The sequence below is a fragment of the Sparus aurata genome, chromosome 5 (genome assembly GCF_900880675.1).
Source record: "Sparus aurata chromosome 5, fSpaAur1.1, whole genome shotgun sequence".
NCBI classification, from domain to species: domain Eukaryota; kingdom Metazoa; phylum Chordata; class Actinopteri; order Spariformes; family Sparidae; genus Sparus; species Sparus aurata.
In genome coordinates, this window is record NC_044191.1 from 31,784,143 (window position 1) to 31,811,957 (window position 27,815).

The following is a 27,815-nucleotide window of genomic DNA, read 5'->3' on the forward strand; positions in this document are numbered from 1 at the left end:
CAGATGGATCTTTTTCACAGCAGACATTTTGACCTGTGAAAGCAGGAAAAGCACAGGTGCATCTGATAAAACATTAACAGCTGCTCCTTCCTGTGAGCCGCGTGAGCGCGCTCAGCACCGGAAGCCCCGGAACCGGCTCAGCTACAAAGAACACAGTGATCACTCGCTGTGAAAACGGTTTCCACAGGATTCATTAATTCAAGTCAGGACCACACCAGAGAATAAAAAGGTCTGAAAAAGTTGACTGCCACGGTCCGACTTTACCAACCTGGACCCGTCACATGCTCAGTGCACTGAAGCCTGTTTGCCTGCTGTGATAACAGAACCGGGTCAGCTGTCTTGATCCTTGTTCTCTCAGGTTCGGTAATTTCTTGCAGTGTCTGCATAGTGTCACATCTCACCTCATCTGATGCAGATTTTAATACGTGCACACTGTAATAAGTGAGGGAATGTCTGCTGGTCATTACCATGTCAGTTCTTAGTTTTTTGGGGTCCTTTCTTGGCTTTTAGAGCTCAAGAGATGACAGAGAGGAGGGAGGACGTGAAGGAACTGACCACAGGTTGGACTGAACCGTCACCGTTATGTTAGCCGTAGTTGCACGATGGCTTGATATTAAAAGATGAGCTCAACCAAAAATGAAAAATGCAGCCTCACGTCAATGGAGAGTCAGGAGAAGTTTCACAGTCCACAAAACATTTCTGGAGCTTCTCAGTGAAACAGCGTTCTGCTCACACAGTGAAGTTTAACACGGACTCGAGAGGTCGTTCTGCTGCCTCATGAGTACTTTTACCGTTAACACTTATTTTGATACGGCTCATAATTCTGCACTTTTACTGGGGGAAGATTTTGAATGCAGGGCTTTCACTTGTGGTGGTGGTTTTGTCGGTTTGACGCTTTGCTATTTTTACATTTGGAAACCGTCTTCCACCGCCTGTTGTAAAGCTTTTATCGAGTGTTTAAATGCTGCGTATCAATAATTAACAGCAGTGGTGGGTGGCATGATGCCTCCTAGGCCCGCAAAGATATTATGAAATATACCGTGCATGTTATTAACTGGGAGTCTGTTGCTTTACACGGACTGAGCCTTTAACGCAGTGCAGTGCGGTGGCGCCCCCTGTTGGAATGCATAGACCACATCGGATCAATACATCATTAACAGACTAATGCCTGGCTCAGCTCTGGACGAGCGACTCCTCTCCGGTCAGTCGCTCTGCAGCTTTTATCCCCCACAGAGGAGCCGATCTGAGGCGAGAGCTTGTTTGTCTTCCCGTTTAAGCGACGCAGTCAGACTTTCCCCCCCCGAGCAGCTCGGACTCAGATGCACTCGGCTGTGAATAAACCTCAGGCTTCACAACGCTGACAGACTCTGTACGCAATAGCTGCGAGGGCTGCCTGGTCTCAAAGTCAGAGCCGAGCCGCCCCTGAGAAGAAACATGAACGCCCCCCAAATGTCAGGAATAATTATAACGCGTGTGTGAGAAAACAATGCACGCCAGCTTCCAGGGACTCTGGGACTGTGAACTTTGCCAAGCAAGCAAATGCTGAGATAACATTCCGCGTCCTGCGACACTGGCACAGATCGTTTCTAACTTTCGCGCCGTCAGAAATGTCGACAAAAGACTGAGCGTGTGAATTTATCAAGACTTTTAATAGTTCTTCTTCAAATGATGTACACACAACGAACAAAATCAAGTCAACTGAAAAGCATCTGATTAAACATTTGATTTCTTTCTCTTCTTTTTCAATCTTTTTTTTTATTTATTTATTTTTTTTTTTTACAGCATTTCATACGAATCAGCCGTCACCACACACAAAAGACACACACTCAGAACACACAGCCACCTCTGTTGTAGTCTTTCACAAGGCCTCGGAGAAAGTGCAAACATCCTGTGGAGCCGATAAAAAGGGCTTCAGTGTAACGACTCGGGGGAAAAAAAAGGAATCAATTCAATCTGGAGTCTGCGGGGGAAAACGGGGACGCTGGGTGTTGTTCCGTCTTTCTCTCGGCTATGTTTGCTACCGACGTGCGCGTATAACTCAGAAGTGTTAGAACGTTTAGAGACATCTCACCTGAGCCTTCATCTCAGGTGGCCGTGGTACTCAGAAAGCGGCTATAAGGATACAGAGAGAGCAAAGTGGCAGAGAGAGCCCGATCGGTTATCACTGACGCGTCCTCGACACCTGAGGCTCTCTCCCAGTTTGCCACATGCACACTAACAAAGACTACAAACACAAATTAAACCATGGAATGACTAAGTAAGAGAGCTGGCAGCGGACAACTGCTGCTAGTCTATAAAATGTCCAGATGTTTGATGTAGAAATTAAAAAATAAAAACACGCGACGACAAACATTTCCAGTCACACGTCAGACATTCAGAGGATCCGACCCCGCTGCTGACCACACCGCTAAAAGAAAACTCTACAAAATGACAAAGACAACAATGATGTAGTTTGTAAGTATTTATGCGTCTCTTCCACGGCCCGGACGACCACCTTCCCACTTCACACGGGCGGAGGGACAGTTAAAGCCTTTTTTCAGCCGCATTTTTGATAGAAAAGTACCCTAAATAAATATGCAGACGCTGATGATTCACCTGCTGATTGCAGACGCTAAAAATAGACTCCAATTTGCAGAGAAATGGGGCTAGCTAATGATTAAAGAGCCTCATGCAGAGGAAACGGTCACGGGGATACAAGTCACACGGCTGTCCGTCTCCAAAAGAATAAAGGTGGCGGCAGGACGGGGCCCGGCGGGGACGAGCGGAGCGCCTGCTCAGCGTGACGGTGATCATCGAGAACGTTTACCGAGAGATAAATGTCCAGAAACTGAAAGTTGTGTGCCAACAAACACAAAGAGGGACAGGACAGAGAGGGAACCAGAAATATCTGCAGTCTCAGGGGGAATAAAACAAACAGCCATGTGGTCAAAATGGGACAGAAATCATCATTAACCATCCTAGTTAAAGAGCTGAATGACATACAGAGCGCAGCCTCCAGGCCCGACACAGCAGGAAGCGGCTCCCGCACTGAGTGAAGGTGTAATATGGTTCGTGGGTCAGGTGAGGGGGAGCGGGAAGAGGCGCCAGGAGTCGGCGAGGGGCAGCGGCCGGGTCGACGTCCGGGGGGGGGGGGCGTCTCTCAGTTCTTCAGCATCGCCTCGTAGCTCTGGAACACACACTGGGAAACTTCCGGAGCTCTGCACTTCAGAGACACCTGAGAGAGAGAGAGCACAGACGAGCAGGATCAACATCATTTCACTTCTACGCTCGTCCGTCGACATGCAGAAAAAGATTCTGACAGATAAATCAATGCAGAAGATGCCCGCTGTGGGACATGAAGCCTTAACGAGATTCAGGAGAGATGATACATTGAGCTTGTGTTAGTCTGATGAAGTAAAAACAGGATAAGATGCAAAAACCAGAGATGGAAATAGACGGTAAGCTGCTTTAACAAAAGGATTATCTGTTAATCATTAATAATATGAAACATGGTGGATGTTAGAAAATGATTTTAAGCATCGACGTGATCTTTGCTTGATGCTTAATCAGAGTCTGGCTTCATGACAGTCTGATATTGATTTCCTGATTTATTTTAGACATTTGTATCAATACTTTGGATTCCTAACAAAAGAATGAGAGGTAAGATGAGACGCCGCCACTTATTTATTCTTTATTTCTGCAGGGGGGAAGCCTGTCACTACAAAAACAATTAAAAAATGTTTTCCATCTGTAACGCAATAAAAATATCAGCTTCTGAACAAGATGTAAGTTAAAGAGCACGTTTTAGTGGCGAGGTTTAAGCACATTTTGATGATACTCGGCATCATATTATGACTCCCACTTATTCTTGATAATCAGAGCATGAGATTCATTTTTAATTTGTGGCCATATCAGATAGTCGGCAAACAAGATTTTAATTGTTTAACATCCTAAAAGGCGATTAATGATTAATTAACATCCCTCGGCGCAACAAACAAATGGAACGGGTGGAGAACAGGTACTTTGACCTACAAGGTCTTCATCAGGTTAACCGTCTTGACATTTCTTCAGTTTTATGATCTTTAGGGGTAAAAAATAAGACCCCGTGTTGAGAATCAGGCGTCTCAAAATTCAAAATCTTTCAGACGAAACAAACAAAAGCTAAATTCAGTCTCAGAAACAAACATTGACAGAAATACAGATACATAAAGTGGAGAAAAGAGACGCAGCCCCTCCACTCTTTGATGTTATTCTCAGCAGGGAGTCGGTTTAGGATTTCACACAGCTTCACAAAGTCAGTTTTTTTTTTCCCCTCCCATCAGCAATCGTACTGCAGATGTTATTCCTCAGATCCGGAGAGAAAACTCTGTACAGGAAACGCGCGGCAGCGGGGAGATGTGGGATCATCGTACCAGGAACAGATAGTCACGTTGTCGCGCTAAACACAAAGACTGTTATTTCCAGTATTTTAAAAAATGTTCCACTTTTTAATTGCTCCATAATTAAAAACAGCTGCGCCTTCTCGTCACAGACAAACGTCTCTGTGATGTGAGAAAACAAGCTTTTTTTTTTTCCCCCCCTCTCTCCCCTGACAGAAACACAGACGCACTGCAGAACGTTCTGCCTCCAACTTCTTCTTTCAGCTTTCATCACTGTCATTTTCTTAGAATCACATTTGTTCCACTGGAAAAAAAAAACGTCTGGAGGGAAGTCACAGCGCAAAATCTACCAAACATAGCGAGTGCAGACCCTCCGTGGCCAGTTTTGAGTGACAAATACAAACAACGCAGGAAAGATAAGAAACTAAATCCAAGAACATTATGTCCCAGTTCTGTTTTCAGCCACATTAAGTCCTCGCATGTCTCTTGTTTTGTCCCGTAATCCTGAAAATATCAAATGTTCCAGAGCAACAGCCTCCATGTTTGGAGCTCCAGTCATGTTTTGTCTTCTGAGGCGGCCGCCATTATTAAAATGTTTGGATATTAAAAATCAAACAAAGGGCGACGGGAGTGTGTTGTGGTGGATGCCAGCGGGCTGCAGTGGAACACAGCAACGATACTGCGCGGCTCCTTAAGTGTTGCCTCCATGTGCTCGGCGCTCTTTATTAATGCATGCTGCTGCTGGCAACATTTAAGCAGCCGCTCTCCTGTCAGCGGGGGGTAAAAGATGTGAGGAGATGCGGATGGTCTAGCCGCTGCGCAGAACCTGCTATTAAGAGAGCTAAAAAAACTGCGGCATGCGCGTGTTCAGCTTCGGGCTCGCTGCTTGAAAATCAGGATTATATCGGCAGTACAGAAGCCAGGAAAGGAGGAGGTAGCTACTGTAATGATGAAGGAGGTGGAATCACATGGTGCAGATGCAGAGACAGGATGTCTCAAGGTGTTCATATAATTCTGTCTTTCTTGGTGCCATCATGTGTTTTTCTTTCAGCCAAAACTCTCCATTGAGTCACACAGATGTGGATTCATCTCGCTGCAAAACGCAGCAGGAGTCTTTGAGAAACCTGCATGAACGGGGACATGGAACCGCTGCAGCTCTCTGACGACAGGGGTACAAGATATGGAGGTTTTTTCCAGTCGATACAGATAATTACCAACTTTTCTTGATAGACAATAATTTCACATTTTTGTGTTTTACGAAGAAATTCCTAACCTGTAGTTTATGCACACCCGGAGGTTTTCTTCTTCTTCTCCTCCTTTTATGTGTTTGTTGTCGGATTGAAACCAACTTTTAAAGTGAAACTCTCGCCAAAAAGCAACCGAGGCTTTATTTGTGATTGAATACGAGTCAAACCTTTGTGTAAAAGCATAATTACGACGAAAGAGGCACTTTACCAAGATTTACCGTAGTTTCGTTTTCGGGCAAGCTAATTTTCAATGCGGTGCAGGAGCACTTTTATGCTAGCATCAAAATCGCTATTTTTAAAACACTAAGAATGCTCCACAAAACATGAAACTTTGAAAAAGTGTCGATCCCCAAGTGCCACCTAACAGGCAGGCTTGAGGAGCGGTCCACCGTTACTCTCCTGCCTGTCAGGTCGCACTCGGGGATCGACACTTTTTGTCTGCCATGACAGCGGCGCGCCAGAGATGCAGCTACCAACGTGAGTTGTTCAAAAACCTTCTTTTTAGTAAACTCTGTGTACACAAACAATGTTCTCAATGCTCGAGTTCATGTGTAGAGACCCTGGTGATGCTACGAGCAAAGTTTCATCTTGTGTTGAGCCTTCTTAGCGTTTTAAAAATAGAGATTTTGATGCTATTGTAAAAGTGCCCGTAGCACTCCCATTGAAAATTCAGTTCATCTAAAGCTTCACAAATAAAAAGGATACAGCGTCATATTGTCATGTATCATTTGCAAAACTACCAACAACAATCAAGTTCTGAGAAATGGGACATATTTCACAATGGGATGACCAACAGCTGCATCTCTAAGCTCGTCTGCAGGGACGTCAGATATTCTGCGTCTGCGTGTCGTGCTGCACTTTGGTGTCCATTTCTGTGTTCAACCAAAACCCTCAGCATTACCAGCTCAAGAGGTGGAGAGAGGAAATCAGCCAACATCACCGGGCGAATAGTTGCCATGGGGACAGGAGATGGCAGATGAGAAGACCATGCTTCATGTCAAAAAAGACGAGCAGTTCTGCCCCAGTTCTGCACTACGCAAACTATAAAGACTACATGAGGTCGGCCTCGTGAATCAATCCGAGAGCTGCTGACGATTTCAAAATTAGAAATGTACACAGCGCAACGCAACAAACCCAACAAACGTTTTGGGAGACGCTGACAATTAACATACCGCGCCGTTTAGTCGTGAGGATTTGCTGTTGCTAGAAGGTTTAATGTGACCAACCTGTTAGCAAACGGCGTCAGCAGTAAAAGTTAAAGCAGTTGATCCTTTGCTGTGATCAGTATTTGTTTTCACTGCAGGTTTAAGAAGAGAAACACAAAAAGATTCTTAAAAGATCGAAGAGAACGAATCACAGCGACGTCCCGCAGCAACAATCACATCCGAGCAGACAACCGGTGGTCGAGCCGGCAAATTTGTTTATTTTTATTTCAGCCTCCTGTGTCACGTTTGAATATATAAATAGTTACCATGGTGATCTGACCTTAAGAGATGTTTCCACTGTGCCTGTTTTATGTGCTGTGTTGCTTTGCTAGCGTCTTTGATATCTACAGAACAGCAACATCTCAGACTAACTGCTAATTTGTAATAAAGTGTTATTCTGTTATGGAAAGAGTCGTTAGTGATGACATGTTAAAACATTAAACATTTCAGACACAAGAGATTTATAAAACTTTGAAATAACATCCTGAATCAAGACAAATCTTATGATTGGTTCTATAGTTTGTCTTCTTGAGATCTTCCATTTCATTGTGCAATGCATTGTGGGGAAATACTGTCCATTAAGGCTGCTGTTAATGCAGAACTGAGCCAAACTCAGCTGGAATAAGCACAGAGTAATACTAATAATAATAATTGGGACACAGCTATAAGTAGAGGGGCATCATGGGAGGGCGGGAGCCGAATCAAGTCTTAAGACAAAAACAGTGATATTCAAACATGCTTCCTCACGTCTCAATGAAGGGAATTGAATTATAATTGTTTTAATGTCTCGTCTTCAGAGGCAGAATACAATCCAGACAGTAACCGTTGGCAGGGCTGTACTTCTTCAGGTCTATAAATAGCTGCTGACAAAAGGGCTTTAGCAGCTTGGCTTTAATGTGCCGTGCCAAGAGAGTGCAGAGACCATGCAGCAGCTCGGAGAGACAAGCATCAGAGTACGCACCGTACATGCAGCATGTTTGACTTGGAAGTCTAGTCTCCTCTACACTGAACAATTCATGATCCCTCCGCAAAAGAGAAAAAAGTGGGGGATCCTTACGAGCTCCGCTGAGGAGCAATTTGAACTTCAGAATTAACGTGAAATGACAGGAGGGGGTACAGAGCACACAGTCCTGAATTAATGAGGTTACGGCACAAATGGGACGCAAAGGGGAAATAAAAATGCAACCGATCGAGAGCGAGAAAATGAAAAACAGCACAGCGCCCCCGGCAGAATAAGTGACACAAATTAAACACACTACAAATAACCATAAAGTAAAAATCTTTCACTTCAGTCAATTAATTTCACGAAAATACTCCTTAAGCCGTATTTTTTTAAAAGTCTCCTACATGACGTTAGGACAAATTGACTCGTCTAGACAGAAGAAAACATTAAAGTAGTGGCGGTAATAAAATAAGGTCGTTAATGCCACCTTATAAATAGAAAACTTGATCTACAGGCAGTCTGAGTGATGAACAGGGAGGGGAGTCGCACCAAGGTCCTCGTTCGGGACCAGTCACGCAGAATTTTCCAAGCCGAACGCGATCCATCAACAGCAGAGGCCGCGGGCCGCTGACAGGGCGGAGACGCGTGACAACACAACGGACGCCGCAAACAAATACGGATGAGTCACCGATACCAACCCGCACTCTAATCAATGAACCTTCGCCACACTCACCACTTGATATTGAACATCAATCTCCCTCATCACTCCGATACGTCACTTGGGAAAAAAGCTTCAGCTGTGACGGTGTTTTGTCAACAACGTCGCGCTGACTGAATGTAACTGAGAATGTATTTTACAGGTCAACAATCTCCTTCGTGTCTTTTACTTCACGCCAGAATTGTTGTTCCTTGCAGATCGTTTTAGTTAATCTGAATGTTTGAAACTAAAATTCCAACATGTTGCTCCTATAAGAGCTGCCTTGGTGAACACAGCGCTCCTTACTAATGCATGCTGCTGCTGCTGCTGCTGCAGGCAACATTTAAGCAGCCGCTCTCCTGTCAGCGTGGGGTAAGAGATCTGAGGAAACGAGGCCAGTCAAGCCAATGTATCGAACATGCTATTAAGAGACCTACGAGCTGCGGCATTTGTGTGTTCAGCTGAAGGCTCGCTGCTAGAGTATCAGTATTATATTAGCAACAGATTTCAACCTGAATATTTATATCAGTTTGACTACTAATTTCTCTGCAGCAGCAACAACAACACAGATCCCAGCTGCGCTTTCTCACTCTTGCTCCCTCGTCTCCCCCGACAGCAAGTTGACACACACACACACACACACACACACACACACACACACACACACACACACACACAGACACACACCAGGGTTTGTTCCAGCCTCCCTCCAGGCCCATTGTGATGATGTTTTTTTTTATACTTAATGTCTTAAACAAGTAGCAAATTTATTTGGGGAATAACTCACGGTGAAGATCGTACAGCAACATTAGCGAATGTGTGGTGGAGAGCGAAAAAGAGAGTGTTAAAGGAGTGGATGTAGCAGTGCGCAGACATTTTAGTTAGGTTGTTGGTGAATAAATAGATTAAATTGAAGGGGGTTAGCCACAGGCTTAGCAGAAACTTCGAGCCAGGCTAACTTAATGCCTCAGTCACACTACACTACTTTCAAAGTCGTCAGATCGATGGAGTGTTCACACTTCTCGACTCTCTGTCTTGTAATCCTTGTGGTTTGCACCCTCCGAGTGATCAGCCACAGGGGGTCACGCACTACAAGTTAACACAAACACAAGACGTGACACTGGAATGATGCAGTCCAAGTAGTTTGTGCACCGATTTGCAGCCAAAAACAAGGAAGAAACCAAATTCTCTAATCAGTGACAGACACATGGATTCACTGAGGACCTGCAGCCGCAGCAGGCTGATGATGAAGGGTGACTGCTCATCTTAATCTGGACATTTAATTCAATTAAAAACAACAGTCTTTACGGGGTAAAAGTTGTTAATGAGGTCAGAACTGAGTCTCAATGAAGAGACCAAACTCATGAATTCACATAAACCAACTACTACAGTACTGACCGTGTAGTTTGGGTTTCCTGCCTGCACCCTCAGCTCAGCCAGAACCCAGATGCCGTTGGTGAGCTTCATCGACTGGTACAGCATGTCCTGACCCTCCACTGTGCGCTTGGCTATGGTGAAGACGTTGCTACCCTGCAGTTTGCTGGAAGCTGCATCTGTTGAGGGAACATTTTAAAATGTTAAATCTATACTACTACAGCTAATCTTTGTATTAAACCACTGAAAACAGTCATTAAATGCACCATGTTCTTTTCCCCTTTATTATCCCCTTAAATTTCCCTCCAGGCTGCCTGTGCAGCAAAGACGCAGTCACTAATTTGCAATAATCTTTTTTTCCTCAGACTGTCTTGCTGCTGCGCCCCAGTAGGATGTGAAACCATCTCTCTGTGTTGATGAAGCTGAAATTTAATCTGTGGGGGGAAATCTCCATTAAGCTGTCATTAGGAATTCTTCTCCAGTTCAGCTGCTCTCACGCCTGTGTGAAACTGAATTATCACACATAAATAGGGACTGTGGCAGATGAGTTCTCATCAAATACAATTTGCTTCATTAGCAAGGATTTGAATTTGAGATGGCCACAGCTCAGTTGGGTTATTTCTCCACACGGGGAAGCTGCATGACATGGCAGCAGAGTGTGGCGTCCTTCAGGTGGTGCGTTCTCGTTTCATCCTCCATTACCTGAGTTGAGATGGCAGTCTTTGATCTGAAACTGGGCCTCGTTGTCATTAGGAATGTCCTTCCATGTGGCCAGGAACACCTGTCGCTCTGTGGATGAAGAGACACAATCGCTGAATGTGGCAAAGACAGAGAGCACAGACCGTATATAACAACAGGAAATATGTACGCCCGGCAGTGAAAACATTTAAGTCGGTTTCCTGCTGCGGCTCCAGAGCATCAACTTCCCGCCGCCGGCAGCTGCCCCGCTGCTCGCCCCCATCAGGAGGCACCACGGGGAGAGAGGCCGGCAGGCTTTCACAGAATAAATAAAACAGTAACACACAAAGACAGAAGGAGGAAAGGCCAAACACTGGTGCACAATCGAAGAGCAACTGCACGGCCCAAAGAGTTGAGCGAGTGCAGCTGAAGGACAGACTCACACACACACACACACACACACACACACACACACACACACACACACACAGACATCTACGTCAAACTTGTGCACGTGCTCATACTGACGTCTGTGTGTGTCTTTGACGTCAGCCTGGTTTTCAAGCTTTGGAGTGAAGAGATTTATCCAAGAGACACTCACCCATCTTGCCATCCTCTACAAACAGCATGCTGATGGGGTACTGGGAGCTGAAGTAGAATACGTCAATGTTGTTCTTAACGGCCACCTGCGAGAGTGATTACATCCAAGGAGGGGGGGGAGAGAGGAGGATGACAGGATGAGGAACAAGAAGCAATATGTGGGTAATTACTTTACAAGTGCCCTTCAAGGATGGGCATTGCTGGTTTATGTGTGCTGTTTACTGAATCAAGAGGGCTGCAGTCCTGAGAAATCTCTCCCTCTTTCACAAACACACAGGCCTCCAATCACACTGGATCTCAAGAGTAAGTTCGCAAAAGAATATCAGCAAACATCACTTGATTATATCAAACACAACTCATTTCCACACGCAGCCTAACAAGTTGAAATAAATAAAGATGAATGCAGAGAGGAGGCAAGAGAAGCAGACTGTGGTTAAAAAAAAACAAACACCAAAAATAGTGACAGAAATGACAGAAAATAAAAAAAGAATCAGTGTGACAGCTTCACCTCTACAGTCAGGACCTGTAACAGACTGCAGGCCCGAGAGAAACAGACCTGAACGAACAGGTGGCAGCCAGAGTTATCAATCAGGCTGCTCACCAACAAAGTGCTGAGAGGAGGACAGTGAGATCGGCCAGAGGATAACAGAGGAAGGTCTCGTGAATAATTCATTGCGGCGTCTTATTCCTGGGTGCAATGCAGGACTGCCAGTAACACAGCACGTTACACAGAAAGAGCTGTGTCAGGCAAAAAGACAAAAATCTCTTTTTGCCTGACGCAGCTTTTCTCAAGTTCTGTCCAGAGTCTGATTGCCATTCGTTATATTGGATATGTTAATATTTTAATCAACCGTCAGTAAATCAAACCTGCAAACATTCTGTAAATTGTTTGTGTTGTTTTTTGAGGAAAATGCATGAAAATTCTTTAATTCCAGCATTTTTTATTTTGTAATATTTCCCTGTTTTCTTAGTCTGCTTGTGGCAAAGTTAACCAACTGGACTCTGATTACTCTTGTTGTGGAAAACTGTGATGGATATTTTACAACCATAATTGCAAGATTAATCAATAAATGCCTTAACTGGGGACCATTACACATCGGAAGAAATCAGAATTTGATTTATTTATTCATTTAAGTGACAGAAAGGCACCGTATCATGCAGCAAAATCCATACGTGGGATCTGATAACAATCTTAATGATACTAATGCCATTTTTCGATCTTGCTCACTCTCTCCCACTCTTTCTCTGACTGATTTCTGATCAGTTGTGTGGCTCCTATATCACTGTAATAGGGCTGGGTATCACAAGGTACCTCGCGATACGATACTATCACGATATTTTGCCCACGATAACGATAATATCACGATACAGCGATTCTGCGATAATCGATATATTGCAAGAAATTTCATCCACGATACATCACGATATCTGTGTCACTGAAGAAATTCAGAATTTATTGACTGCACTGAATCCATTTCACAGGAATTACAAAACACTGTCAATCAATTTCACATGAATGACAGCCAAGTAAACAAAGAGTATATTGCACAGTGTCTCTTCTTAACACACACACTGACTACAACTATCATTAAATATCTATATGTGTGGGTTTCAAAGCTACTTAAACCATTTTTTTAATTTTATTTGGTTGTATACCTATGTTTGAATAAAGATAAAGCTGTCCTCCGAAGAGGATTTTTAAATATCGATATTTGGCACCAGTGTATCGATAACGTACCTCAAGACGAAATATCGCGATATATCGTAGTATCGATATTTTGGCACATCCCTACACTGTAACATAGAATATTTCCCCTGTGTAATGGACCGGCTGCTCAGCTGGGTAGCAGCGGCACACAAGTGTGTAAAACATATGGCAGTCTTAGAACTAAAGCCCACGTTCTGTAGAAGAATGTGTCAGCAGACTGTTGGTTTCCATCCATCCATACATTTATTATTTCACAGAAATGACAAGAGCTGCTGTCATTCTTCTCCATGAAATGAAGCCACGCTTTCAGCCGTTTCTTCCTCTCCAACATTACTTCTGGTTTCCAGCAGCTTAGATGCTGACACAGACAACATGTCTGCGCAGATGTCAGAAAGCCAGACTACCATTGATAGAAGGATTTGATAAGCTTGTAGGTATACGATCCCAGTGGATTGGGCAATTTCGAACCTCTTCTCAACCGGAACCGGCGCTTGATTCCCATCCCTATCTGTAACAAGCAATCCTGTCACCACTTTGATGTTTAAAAAAATAACTGCTGTGTCAATGAAGAAGGCGCTACGGTGGCAAGATATGCATGAAACTTGTACCCAAAGGTAATAAAGTGTTTCTTTAAAAAAAAATGCTGATTTGTGATAGAAAAGTGCTGTATTGACTGTGGCGCTTCACAGCATCAGCACTATGCAAAATAATATTCTAGGATATTATCTTCCACAAGACAAAATACATGAAGAAGCTCTCGAAATAAAATATCCAAGAAAATGTCAGAACAGACGACAGTTCTCATCAAAGCAGGGCCTCGAGGCAGCAGAGCAGAAAGGTTAGCAGGTGTACTGAGGCCAGGAGAAACAAAGGAGCCATGTGCTGTGCGACCACTAATGGCCGCCTCCACCTCCATCATCCCCCTCGACACTCTTATCTTCTCCCTCCAGCTGCACCCAGCACCCGTCCACCATTCTGCCCAGTTAAAAGAACCACCCTGATCAAAAACAAGCCAGCCACCGCCGCGCTTTTTGTTTCCAACCTATCACAGCCGCACTGAGGGCTGTTTCATGTTTCAATCACGCGTTTCATTCACAGCATGGGAATTCAACAGTATGGATTAATAACAGTGAGGATGCACCACTAATCGGTTAAGACGCCATTGGTCATATTTTCAGGGCAAAACTTCAAGGAGAGAGACGAGTTCATAAGTATTTCAACCATGAAGCATTTTTATGTTTTAGTCCTTTAAACTTGGGATATATAAAGATGAATGAATTGAAGTTGAAACATTGTCAACTTTAATTTGGAAAGCAATGTTTTTATCCGATTATCAAAAACGTAAGAAGCTGTGAAGTCTACAAGCTCTGCTAACGTTACCACACACCTCTAACAGAGAGCTGTCACTGTTGCTGTGTCTCAATTCAGGGTCTGCATCCTTCAGAGGAGCATTTGAAGGCCAATTACGTCACAACGCCGCATGAAGGCTGTCCCAAACGGAAGGCTCCTCCAAATGCTCCTTCTTTTCCCTGTTTTTGCAGGATGCACTGCTACTTTCCTTCTTGGCCTCACATATTCCAAGATTCTTTGCGCACCGAAAAAGAAGAAAGAAAGAGAGAAAATGGAGATATCGCACGGCGTAGATTGTCACTTTCACGGCCTGGGAGGCTGAAATCGTGACGTAAGGGTAAAACATCTGGTGACGCAACCAGGAAATGCTCCAAATGCTAGACCGTCCCATTTAACAACAGCTGACGAGGTTAACAAGGTCTCTCTGAAGGACTCGAATTCAAAGACTGCAAAGGCCGAGTCCTTCAGAGGATGCAGACCCTGAATTGAGACACAGCAAGTGTCCAGGAAGGAAGCAGTGTTAGGAAAGTAAATTGGAGGCACTGGTGTCCTCAAGAGGCCAGTCTAAAAAAAAAACTGGCATACATTATATTGTGCCTCTGGTCTGAACTTGACATTTGACCATCATCTTGTTGACAGCTTCACTGTCACAAGCTTCAGACCAGAGACAGAATCCAAATCTAGCACAGTTCAGGGGCAATAAATAATCTGAAGCTGTTACCTGCAGGTTAGTAAGAGGCTCCATCTTCATGACAGGTCCCACAGTACTGAGGGGAAGGGCCACTTCAATGCTCTGGTTTGGGCCAACAGGGGTGAGAACCTGGAGTGGCCCGGCCGGAGCGAGACCAAAGCTACAGAGGAACACATGAGGGGAAAAAAGGTGTCAACAAAATGTGGAAATGCACTAAAATCTAAGCCAAGCACATTGCTTAGGTGATGATTTTACCTGTTTCTGTTAAACTGGATAGCAAAGTCAGTCATGATACTCATAGCTTTATTAGTGAGGGTCATCTCCATCTGGATGACCCCGGCACGGCGGGCAAACGTGCCGGATATCTCCAGACCCTTGGCCTTCATGGCTGGAAGCCAAATCTGAACATAAACAAGATCAGTTCTTTCGTTAGTGACCGCACCACTGATGTGACATTACTCTGTAGTATGTCGATCCCAGCTTATCAAGACTCACTGATTTAGGAGGGCTGTAGGCTCCCATGGGCATGCCAACACTCCCACCGAGGTCGAACAGGTCATCCAGACCGCCGCTCACGGGTGGAGGGAAGGAAGCTGGCATTGCAGTTGGCGGTGCACCAAAACCAGCACCCATCTGTGGGTCAGAAAGCAACAGGTTACATCAAAACATTCAATGTCACATTTTACAGAGCAATCCAAGAGAAACAAACTCAGATGAAATTACTTACAGCAGGACTTCCTCCAAGGTCGCCGCCAAGCTGAGTGGGAGAAGAACAGAAATTTAAGGTGCAATCTCAAATTACATGATGGAGGGTTTGAAGAGGGTGGATGGAGTGCTGGAGGGTCTAAGAAATGTCTTTCTCATGTCTCAATGACAGCTATGGGGGTTTATACTAGTAACAAGCAAAATAATAAGGAGATATGCACGTATATAAGAGAATTTCTCCTCTTATGTAACTGACCTTTTATTGTCCACACAAATTCAACAATCTAGTGACTCAAATCCAAAAGGTTTTGTTCAAACGCTACTCATTAAACGTGTCTACTGTGAAGGTGAAAAGGTTGGGGGTACAGTGACCAAAACTGGAGGTGCACAACATATAGTGATTCCACACAGTGACGATGCTAAACTACTGTGTATGGAAGACAGAACGCAGGGGACATTTACTAAAATCTCACCTAAATGGAATGAGAAACATAAACAAAGTGCAAACAGGCACAAATGACTGCTGAGGAGGACTATTTAGAGGACACAGTGGTACGACAGGGGACAAGAGGGGGCTCTAAGCTGTTGCTGGCCTTTACTGGTCCAGCGTGGTCCCCTGGACCAACCTCAGTGGGGCTGTAATCGGGGGGCGATGGGGACTGATGAGAGAGCTGAGGTGACTGAGGGGTGTCCGTCCGCTGGGGAACGGGTGGCTGATTGAAACATGAAACAAATCGCAGAGCTCAGAGATAAGAAAAGAGACGGACTCATGGTTTCAACAGCATGCTTCCTACAGATATCACGGTAAGAAAAGATGATAAAAGATGGATGAAAATCACAGAATGATGCATGAGAACGAGAGCAGGACTGCGCTCGGTAAATCAATCGTCTAACATCGCCTGACATGGTTTACAAATGCTCTGCCCTCTCCCTCCGTGTAGTTACCGGCTCAGACTCATCCCCCATCTGCAGGTGCAGCGTTGAATAAAGAAAAGGAAAACACACAGGAGTCAAAAGAAAAAAAGAAAAGACACCAAAAAGGTAGAAAGAAAGAATACAAAGATACATTCAATCACAAGTAAAGACAATAAGCCTTAAATCCCCTAGGATGTGCTAAACCAGCCTTTCAGAGCCTGACAGCTGCACTCACACAGCGGCGTGTAGAAGACCTACCAGGCTGTCCAGTCCTCCTCCGAGAAGGTCCATAGCACCCATCTGCATCCCAGAGGAGGGGGCTGGCGGTGGTCCGCTGGTAGTGGGAGGTGTCAGGTCCAGATTAAGCAGATCTCCCAGGAGGTCTCCCTGGGATGGGATTACAGCAGGGGGCGCCTCAGAAACTCCAGCAGCAGAACCGGTATCTGGGCTGTCAGCACTCTCTCCTCTGGAAGAAATCAAAAATAATCAAATTAGTGAACACATTTCCGAACTTATTTGCACCAACTATTTTATAGATATTCTTGGTGAGCAGGGTTTATATAAGCTGCCATATCTGTGTGTATAAATAAGCATACTTAATAACATAATAATGTGTGACTAATAAAGATATATTGCAGAGAGCTTAAAAATAAAGTTCTATTATGAAAAGTTTGGTTTGGCCTCCCCATTCAAGACTTTAAGAGATTTATTGAGCGTTAAATCATGTGTAGAGCTTTTTTCTCTCATTGTTGATTTCAGGTGCTTCTTGCTATCCAGCACGCCGCCAGCGATTTCCTCCTGAAATAAAATATATATGGACATTTCTCCAAGGAACGGCCTTAAACCAGGTCAGAAATGTCAATAGTGAAGTAGAAGTTTCTGTGCCAGTTTTATATAAATATGAAAAAACAAGCGATCGTGCAAAAGAGGCTGGACAGACCACCGAAAAAGTGTCAATGTCCTCCTCCTCATGAAATGGAGGATGTGACAACAGCCAAAAATACTAAAGATGTTTTAAACCAGAATGGCAGAAATAGTCTAACTGGGCAGTGGATCAAACAGAGACGCCTCGCTGGAAATACGTCTCCAGCAAAATCATTGTCTGAAAGTCTGGCATTGACTGTGAGGCTTTTATGCCACTAAACTGTGTTTATAACTCCATGTAGTCCACTGAGAGATACAACAAATAGATGTAATGAGTCGTCTCTAAAAGGCAGGAAGGAACAGAGATGCACAGCTCAACACTGCTAGAAAGTGTGACACTCAGCAAACTTGAAGTAAAACACAATAGCCGAGTCAAGAAGCTTCGTCCACTTAAGTAAACAAACCCCTTTTTCCCTGTGAAAAATTAAAAAAAGGGCATGACTCACGATCCAGCACTGCCCGGGAGTCTCTTGTGCTGAACGCCGCGGCTGCCCTCAACAAAGGCACTGGGAGGCTTGTGGTAGACGGAGGCCAGAGTACCAATGTGACAGATGAGCTCCTCCAGCAGCGTGGGTTCAATCAGATCCGTCTCCTCAGAGATCAGGGGCTTCTCAGCAAGAACCACCTCCTTAGCAGCCACGGGGTCTGTGGAGAGCAGACGCCAGTAGATGTAGCCACGGTCCCTGAGGTCTGGGTTATCAGAGTCCTGCAGTGAGAAAAAGGAGGCAAGAAGAGGAACGACTCTTATTCATGGAGCTTGTTTAATAAATACTTAATGTTAGTCTTCCTTGGCCCCCCGATAAGAGCGACTGAGCAGTGATTCAAAGATGTCAAAAACTGAGTCAGCCTTGGCTCAGCTAAGATTTGGCTGATGCATGAGGCAGACTGACACCGCAAGTCTGCATTACCTTTGAAAAATTAGAAAGTTCACATGGTTTCAAGTGTGATAAATCAACTGGACTCGTTTCAGTTTCTTGACGTTTCACCTCTCGTCCAACACGCTTTGTCAGTTCTGAGAATAGAACTACTTGAGGAAGACATGGATGGCATACGGAGCAGCACAGTGAGGATTAGCACATATCTGTTGGCTGTAACTGTGTGCATTTTCTCTCTCACCTGTGTGGCTAAGCTCAACACCTGCTGCACCAGCTCCTGGGTCTCAGTGGGCTTCTTCAGGAACAACTTGACGATTGCTGTCAGTAGCTGCAGCTGCACCTACAGGACACAATGAACACAAAACAGCACATGTTAGAACTCCCTTACAGCTTCTTTTAAATGCAGCCAGTGAAGTTGTATTACAGTAGCAAGGAGCATCTTAATGATGTACAGTAAACACATAACAAATACAGCTGAGACTCATTTTACTTCTCAGCTCTCAGGCTTCCCGTGGCCACACCCTGTTTAGGAAAATACTCCAGCTACTCGTTCAGTCTTCAGCACAAAAACAAACATTTTTCTACCCACAAAACCACAGAATGCAATCAGAAAAGCTTCTCCAAGGCAAAAATATGGGAATCAATCTATAAAAAAGTGAGCCGTCTAGATAAGAAAGCCTGGTGTAATCGCACAACACTCTTCAGAATGAAAGCTGGCTTCTCTATAAAATGTGTCTGACCCAGATTTTAAGTAAATGTACCATTACTGTAATGTTTTCACTTAAAGCACAGTTAAAACAAAACATCTTACTCATCTCACTTCTTGCATTTCTCAGTTTTAACGAGAGCAGTTCTCTGTATGACATGTCACCTCCATTTTCAGCGCTTCACAGCAGCCAAACCAAAAGGCTTTAATTATTTCCAACGACAGAAACTTAAAATGTGCTACTTACTGCCAGCACTGCCTGCTAATTGAAATTAAAAATGGACGAATTAACAACCTCCGTGCACTCTCCTGAACACACCTGAGTGCTTTCGTCGTGGAAACCCTCCAAAAAGCTCTCCAGCAGCTCATCAGCATTGTCGATGCGCTCAGCGTACTCTCCCACAATCCAGATCATGGCGGCGCGCGCCTCCGGCTCATCCAGGGAGTCCAGGTTTTCACACAGAGTGGCAATCACACTCTCATACCTGCACACGGTCACGCAAAACAAGATCGCATCCAGTCAAATATCAAAATTATACGAGGAGAGACACTGTAATGAAAAATATCACACAGAGGAAATTAATCTAATTGTCTTGAAAATGAATTATTCTGTTGTGACCAGCAGGGACAGAAACAAAACAACAAACAGTCTCCACATCACCTACTGCCTGCTTCAGCTCTCAGGACACACAGAGCAACATTAGCGTTGCCTTGGAGCTGTTTATTCTGGCAGCCTGACAATGTAAATGCAATATTCACCGTCCCTTTTTACTCTTGTAGGTCTCGTGGTGGAGAAGTTCCTGTGGTGGAGGCATTTCTAACCTGCACTAAATGCTTAATAATGAACAATCCCATTTACATAATGGTTTAATCACAAAAAGATTTAAATGATTTCTAATTAGAGAAGGCAGAAGTTTGAGTGGGTAGTGACTCATACAGCTGAAGGCTCGAGCCATGCCGAGCTGGAAGCTTTGCAAAGCTGCTCCCTGTGCGACTCACGACTCCACAGTGGTGTGTGGGAGAGATTTCTGTCTGGCACATGAACGCACTCTGTCGGATACACAGCCGAAGTCACGCTCCGGACGAATAAACCCGACCTTCGGCCAGGTGCAATCAAGACAGGCTGTTAAGTGCAATCCACCACAAAAACACTCTCTGCGAAGCAGCTAACACTTTTCTTGTCCAAAAGCTTTTGTGGATGCCGTTTTAGGATGAATGCCAACATGAAAACAGTTTTTGTCTGTTTAATGAGCTTTCACTCTGCCCATTTAAACAGCAAGAGAGAATAATCAGGGGGTCAGTGATGTGGATCAGACACGCTGTCTGTGTTTGTGTGAGTCGATACTAGAGCTTTGACAACAAAACAAAGCATCAAATCAAACATACAACGTCATACATCTGAAATGTCTCAATACGAACAGCCAGTGTTCGCAAACAACGTGCAAACGACCTCACTGAGGCCTACGTGGGGACCTACTTGTTGGGGTACTTCCGGAAGATGTCCTTGATGACCACGATGGCCTCCTGCACCACATAGTTGACCTTGGTTTGGATGAGGTCTAGCAGGGTGCTGACACAGCGCTCCGCTGATTGCTATCGAAAGCAGAGTAGATAAAAATCAGTCAGAAACAGTAAAGAATGAGTATAAAGTGTATGTAGAGCTGCAATGATTAACTAGTGAGTTGTCAAAATCCTCTGACTGCTTCTTAACTGTGAAACTTTGTGGTTTGTTAACTCGTGTATGACAGTAAAACTTCAAATCTTTGGGTTGCAGACTTTCTGACAGTTTCTAGACCAAAAACAAATCATTCAATCAAGAAAGACGTGAATGAAAATGAAAATAATCATCAGTTGAAGCCCTAAATGTGTGCATATAAAATGTATGAGAAAAGTAGCCATAATAAGGAATTAGCTGTACTGATTATTAACTGGGTGTCATCAGGAAAAAAATCTTCTCCCTTTTAAATTAAAAGTTAGAGGTTTTGAAATATTCCACTTAAGTTTCTTCTGTGTAATTTACAGAGCGGCTTTTCATGTTCAGCTTAAAGCAACGACCTCGTGGACTACTGAAGCCTGAACAGTAAACAGTCCAGTGTCCTTTTAAGTTTGTTCTACTGAAATTAAGAGAGACAAACATCAGGGTTCTTGTATTCAAAATGGAAATAGAATAACCAGATGTTTGGTTTGTTTTTAATACCAACGTATTGTTCATCTATCATAAAAAAAACACTAAAACTTTGTCTAAATGACGGCCTTCAATTATTTACAATGACCAACAAAACATCCAGTGACATTATGACATCATCTCCACCCACCTCTACTTTGATGGCACAGCGGCCGATGGCTCTGACCGCTTTACGGACAAAGTCCACATCCACCTCAGTGGCGTACTCCTTCAGCTCAGCCAGGACCTACACACAGACGAGCAGTGGTGTCACTCAGATCATTTCGTCATCTATAAAGATAACGGTTTTACAGGTTTTCCAACACTTAATGTGTTACTGTAGCAGGTGTGTTACCTGGGCGATGTTGGCTTGAGATGCCAGGCGAATCATGATGTCCAGCTTCTCCAGTTTGACATAGATTGGGTCATTGTACTTGACAAAGAAGACCTTCATCTCGTGTTTCAGGATCTCTGGGCTATAAAAAAAAAGGACATTTGTTGTCATTTGTGGCGATTGACTTAAACTGTAACACAACACACAACAAAACAAAAGGAACCCAACTGGAATGGACCGTGTTACAGTACATGCTATTCTCAAAGTTTAAAGAATAGCACATTTACCGTCTCTGTACGATGAGGTTGATGTTTCTGAGGGCCACATATTGCAACTCGGGCTCAGCAGAGAGGAGAGTGACCAGTGGCGGGGCGAGCTTCTTCAGCAGGGTGCCGTAGTAGTCCAGGTCTTTGGGAAGCATCTCCATGAACTTCATTAAAACTTTAACAGCTGACAGCACCACTGCAGAGTTGGCATGCGAGAGCCGTGGGGTGACACGCTCACAGATGCTGGCAGATGTTGAGGAAATTGAGGGAGAAGGATCAGAAAATTAAACAGGGTTTACTGTGAATGTTTGCTCACTTACACGCAGCATTAATAACAGGCTTTGCTTACCTTTGGGACTCACGGTCATCGCGGGGCGTGTAATTGGCCAGGCAGTCAAGGATGAATATCTGTCCCCACTCTGTACACTCATTTAAAGCCGTCAGCAGCTTGTTGATGGTCTGCGGGTTCAGGTCCAGTAGATTACTGTTGGGGTGAGACTCTGCTATCTCCGACAGCGCTGCCACTGCGTTCGCTACAACCTAAAGATAAAGACACGTAGTGATGAAAAGGAAAAAAAACAGTAGCCACCATCTGTATTAAGATATAAAAGAGAGGTCAGTGAACTAACACAGTTCTGGCAACAAGGTTATCATCGCCAACACAGGCGTAACCGTTAAAGACAGAGCCAGCTGTTTCAACCTTAGTAGCATATCTGGCCGACTCTAGCCATCCAGTATGCTGCTCAAAGGAGTCGTACCATGGGGTTGGAGTCAGATATGAGGTCTTTAAGGGTGTCCAGGAAGCCTTGGTCCTCCACCAACTGAGCGTTGATATCATGCAGCTTGGCGACACACACGGCGGCCGTCTTTCTCACGTACGGGTCTTCATCCTTCAGGCATTTTCTCAGCGGCTCGCAGAGGTACTCCGTGATCTTGTCCACGCGGATGCAGCCCATCGTACGGACAGCAAGGGCCCGGATCAGAGGGTTAGGGTCTTCACAGTCCTGCATGGGCGGTTCAGAGAGAGGATAACTTCATGCTACAATATCTGAAAGCTCTTTAAAAATGTTTCCACTTAAGAATTAAATCAGCAGATATTGAGGTGTCACTGTTATTGCAGTATAATGAGAGTGAAGACAGAAATCTCCAAGTGAAACTGATGGCTCTATTTAACCTTTATGGATACCCTGAGGTTTTGTAATAATCACATTCAAGTTGGAAAGAGAATATTTATCACCGCAATCATACAGAGGTTTGCATAAATGTCTATTCCCCCGAACATAATGAGCAAAGTCTGAAACTCCCTGATAACAAGAGTTGGTCCCAGTGGTGGCTTTCTAACAAAACAATTTCCCCAAGTAAAATTAATTCCCTTCCTTTTTAAATACTTTTCTTTAATTATGTTTTTGGCACAAGAACTGCAGGACACACACTTCTATGGCAGAGTACGAATGAGTTATAAATAGATAATTAAATATACATTTATAATGGATTAAGCGCTACCTTCACAAAGGTGTTGACAGCCATGATAGCCATATCCGGCTGACTCTTGGCGTAGTTCATCAGGTAGAGGTAGACGAGCTTTTTCAGTTCAAGGTTGTCCGTCTGCATGCAGTTGACAACATCTGGGAACAGAGCGCTGAAAATGGGACAAGGAGTTATATAACTTCTGACTCCAATAATGTGTTAGAATGAATTATTCCTGTGTCTCTGGCTGTCCCTGGCTCACCTGACATCCTTGCCAACTGTCATAGATGCAATGACCTTCTTCACAGCCTCCTTCTTCTTCTCCTTCTTATCGCTGTTGAGCTCCGCCTTGAGCTCAAAGATCTCCCCTGTGCACACAAGAGAAAAAAAAGGGAAATCACACATCAGGTAATACATTTGTGATATAAACGGTGGAAGGGTGAATGTGCAGAACTGCCCATTTTTCACAAGTCACAACAGGAGAACTGGAAAGTGGATATGCTGATATAATATAAAACATTCAGTGTCCTCTCAAAATCCCTCGTACAGAACAAGGACATCGACATCCGCAGCAGTTTTTCTGATACTGCCGGGTTGAATTGCTTTCAGGTGTTTAGGTGTGCATACCGGAAGCAACCGCTCTGATCAGAGTGCATGATAGATGGTGCGCCCTATCAGCCTCCTAATGGCAAAGTGATCGAAGGCTTTTACATTAAAGCTGCAGCAGGATGCGGTTGGTTGGCATCATAAGAAGCTGAAGAGCAGCAGCAGACTTACAGCTCCAATAACACGGCAAATAAGAGTGACAAGGCTTCAAAGTTTGCCTTCATTAATTGTCCACCTTAGTGGACACACTGGCTTACCTCACCTTTCAGGATTCTCTCTCACAGTTGCTGTGTCTCAATTCAGGGTGGGAAGAGCATTTGAAGGCCAATTACGTAACAAAGCAGCGTGAAGGCTGTCCCAATTCAAAGGCTCCTCCAAAAGCAGCCTTCTTTTCCCTCTTTTTGGAGGACGCATCGCTACTATCCTTCGTGGCCTCACATATCCCAAGATTCTTTGTGCACCCGAAAAAGAAGAAAGAAAGAGAGAAACTGGCGACATCGCGTGGCGTGGATCGTCACTTTCACAGGCCTGGGCGGCAGAAATCGTGACGTAAGGGTAAAACATCTGGTGACAAATCCTTCGAAGGATGCAGACCCTGAATTGAGACACAGCCAGTGTTTGTCTGCTGTTGAATTTACTCGTCAGCAGTATGCTTTCGCCCAAAAAGCACACCTTGTATTTTTTAGTTTTTCCACTCTCGATTTCACAACCGATGTGAGCCATGTGTGGAGGAAGTTTGGTGTTAACTATGTAGCCTATCGAAACCAATGTGGTATCACATGACATAGAAACAACTAGGTGCTGTTACGAGCTTGAAGGAAAACAATGGCATTAGTAGGGCTACATTAAACTTGAGAGGTCGATTTAAAACAGTGCGCTGGGAGGAGGGATGTTATACTAGAGAACGTCTCTTTCTTTCAGTTTCTATGAACAGCGTGTGCAAATGCGAGGGGAATTTGTCAAATAGTTAATAATAGTTAACTAGAGACAGGATCGTTCTCTCGCAGTAAAGTCTATGTGTGGGAAACACTGAACAGAAAAACATATAGATATCATGAGATGATTTCAACGACAACGCCAAACTTGTGGGTATCGTGTGGCACAGACTCTCTGATACTGGAGATGTTTATAACTTTAAAATGCCTAAATGGACAACGATACCATTATAGTCCAGTTGCATCTTAATATGTGGCAAAGTGAATTATTAAGGAAGAAGAAGAAGAAGGAGATCTAACTTGTTTCATGCTGTGGGTAACTGGGTAATCATGTCACCGTGTGAACATCTCAAGCGGGATTACGGAGGTTTTTGCTTTGTTTTGGTGCGATGTACAAAACTGAATGAGGCTAAACTGTATTTATATTTCCGTGCAGTGTCACCGACGTACCGACTGGCATGAATTAGACTATAAAAATCACACACTGTCAATTTTGGGCTTATATTTGAGTCCACCTACTTAGAGCTTCCCAGGCACTGTAAACCGCTAATCACTCCCAATCTCCCTCCAAGATGTTAACTACAGACTGCACACAGCAACATCGGGATGATGCACAGAAAGTAAAGAAGCAGAAACTGAATGAAACGTGCTCTTTTATCTCAAGCAAACAATCATTCATTCATAGGAGTCTGTTTGATTTTACCAAGCCTGGTGTGTGAGAACATGCACAGTTTTCGGGTTGTGCGAGTAGAAACACAACAGGAGGCACAGCAGGACGGTCAAATCTGTCAGTTAATGCTCAATATGTCTAATCTGATTTACAATAATCAGTGCAGATCGGTTCGTGGTAACAATGGCGAGACGACGCAGGGTTGTTACATCTTTGGCGCTATTTTTAAGCCAGGCGAGGTCAGTTAGGTTTTGTTATACTCAACAGCTCAAATTTACAGATCATGCCTTTCTTGATGATCGCTACAATCTTAAATTAATTCAGCATCTTTGATTAACGACATTACATTTACAAAATGTGGTGCAATTTGTAGAGATAATAACTTAGCACCACCCAACTGACTCTGCCATGAAATCCACCATGCACTTGCTGAAAAACACTGCACAGATGCTCGCAAATTATCGATTGGTCAACTCGTTCAATAATTCATCTAATGAATGTACGAGTAGAGAGCTATCAGACCTTTCTTGGTAGTGGTGAAGTACTTGGAGTCCGTCATCTTGGATCCAAACTGTCGATTCTCCTGCAAGAGATAAGTGAGGGTGAGAAAGACGACTGGGACAATCTCTCTTCCCGAGCATCACGAGAGCGACAGGAAATACTAGAAGTGCAAGCGCAGGGAAATAAAAGGAATTCCTGTCGTCTCCTGAACAAACGGCAGTCGTCCATCAGAAAGGAAAACAATGGAAATCATCTCTTTGAACTTTCAACAACTTCTTGGTCAGCATGAATCTGTCCAGCAGTATCTATTTTCCTGTTGTTGATCTCCCGCTATTGACCCAGAACCTCATTGAGAAAGACCCTCTCTCTTTTACACAACAACACTTCCTGCCATAAAACTGAAGCGAATGTTGTTCAAGTTGAGGGAACTGGAAGGAAGTTTAACCCAAATAAAAAAGGAACAGAAACTCTGATTTCTCTTCCCTTACGAGTAAAACAATACTCGAAAACCCCCTGACCTCGACACTTTCTCTTCTTACCAACTGTTGTGTTCTTTTAAAAGTACTTCTCCATGTTTGTAATCCTCATACTTCATGTTTTGTTGCTCTTTTTGTACAACATTAATTATATCTTTTGCTTTACTGGAGGTTGTTTAGCTATAAACACTTTGTATATAATGATAATGGAACTGCAAATATTGATATCTACTCAGCTGTTCATTCATTAAATTCAGATAGCTGTTAGCAGATAGACAGACACCATATTTCTATATAACAACAGAAAAAGTGCTTTAAGAACAAGATCACTGAACACTGTCTTTATCTTTAGCTAAGGTTTGATTGAATGAAACTTGATAAAAACATGCTAGCAGGAGGAGAGATGTTGTCAGCAAAGGCCAACCAGTTATTCACGTTGACTAGCTGTTGGTAACAAGTGACAGCGTCAACAAAACACAGCGTTTCATTAATAAAACGCAGCAGCTTCATTGTTAATTAAGCTTCAGGTGGCTGTCAACATCAGACAAGCTGTTAGCCACAAGTTCAGACCATACGATGCGTTATCGGAGCTAGCAAGACGATGCACCTGAACATAACACGTTTGTATGCTAATTCACGCCATATTGGACATAAATAATAAACACTGTATTCTTGTATAGTTTCCAGACAGACAATTTGAGTACTTCACAGCAGCTGACTGTGAGTTAAGCTGCTAGTTTAGCCCCTGAAAAGTAGAGGAAAGGTTTCGCTAGCTGGTTAGCATCGAGCTACCGTGGCGTTAACGCTAGCATAGCAAGCTCAAGTGTGTGTAACAAATCATTCGGGGAAATAAAGCGAGAAAACGTGAAGTTAGTTAAACTATCCTGATGGCTGTGCAGCCAGTTACTCACGCATAACTGATTCGCCCATTCCTGCATGTTTGCAGCAGTTAGCAGACTGAAGCTAATGCTAAAAGGCTAGCTGTGTGTTGCAGTAGTGTGCCTGTCAGTGTCAAGCTAGCGCCCGGCCACTTTTCTAGCTCGGCTCGGCTGAGACGTGACCTTCTAAGTACAGGCTTAAGGATGCCTTTGCCGGGATAGTTAAGCTCTTAATCTATCGGCCTGGTTCAAAACCTTACCCAACGACTTAGCGTACCTTCTGGAGTTAAAATTAGAGTCGCCGCAGAGTGAATACGGTGAGAAAAAGCTCCACAAACATCTTACCGTGACAGGCGAGCAGGGGGCTGTGATGGCCTTCGTCCCCTCCCACACTCGATTTTTACTTCCGTCTTTGCTCTGAGTAACGTTTGCAAACACATCAACGTCAGCTTTCATTCAGAGAGGAGTGGTTACACAATTATTAGTTTGTTGTTTTTTTTTTAAACAATTTTTCAAGATTAGCTGCAGTAGGTCAAAGACGC

General features: G+C 44.0%; 1 protein-coding gene across 6 annotated transcripts; it reads right to left on the reverse strand.

Annotated features, from left to right (window-relative positions):
* Positions 1-1,630: 1,630 nt before the first annotated feature.
* ap1b1 (adaptor related protein complex 1 subunit beta 1) lies at positions 1,631-27,743 on the reverse strand. 6 transcript variants are annotated; one of them, XM_030417151.1, is made up of 24 exons: positions 27,619-27,743; positions 25,941-26,001; positions 23,470-23,575; positions 23,244-23,379; positions 22,499-22,744; positions 22,090-22,280; positions 21,762-21,983; positions 21,496-21,616; positions 21,292-21,387; positions 20,454-20,569; positions 19,296-19,461; positions 18,512-18,610; positions 17,842-18,101; positions 16,730-16,937; positions 16,502-16,522; positions 16,183-16,269; positions 15,579-15,608; positions 15,347-15,484; positions 15,107-15,252; positions 14,882-15,011; positions 11,104-11,188; positions 10,527-10,613; positions 9,849-10,003; positions 1,631-3,214 (listed from the first exon to the last, which is right to left on the reverse strand). In XM_030417151.1, exons 1-24 carry the CDS (start codon positions 27,727-27,729, stop codon positions 3,140-3,142), a joined length of 3,093 nt encoding a protein of 1,030 aa, XP_030273011.1. In that variant the 5' UTR covers positions 27,730-27,743; the 3' UTR covers positions 1,631-3,139. The 6 variants fall into 6 exon arrangements, with proteins under 6 accessions (XP_030273011.1, XP_030273015.1, XP_030273016.1 ...); XM_030417155.1 differs by having other exon boundaries at positions 27,551-27,648; XM_030417156.1 differs by lacking the exon at positions 27,619-27,743 and adding an exon at positions 27,534-27,591.
* Positions 27,744-27,815: the final 72 nt, after the last annotated feature.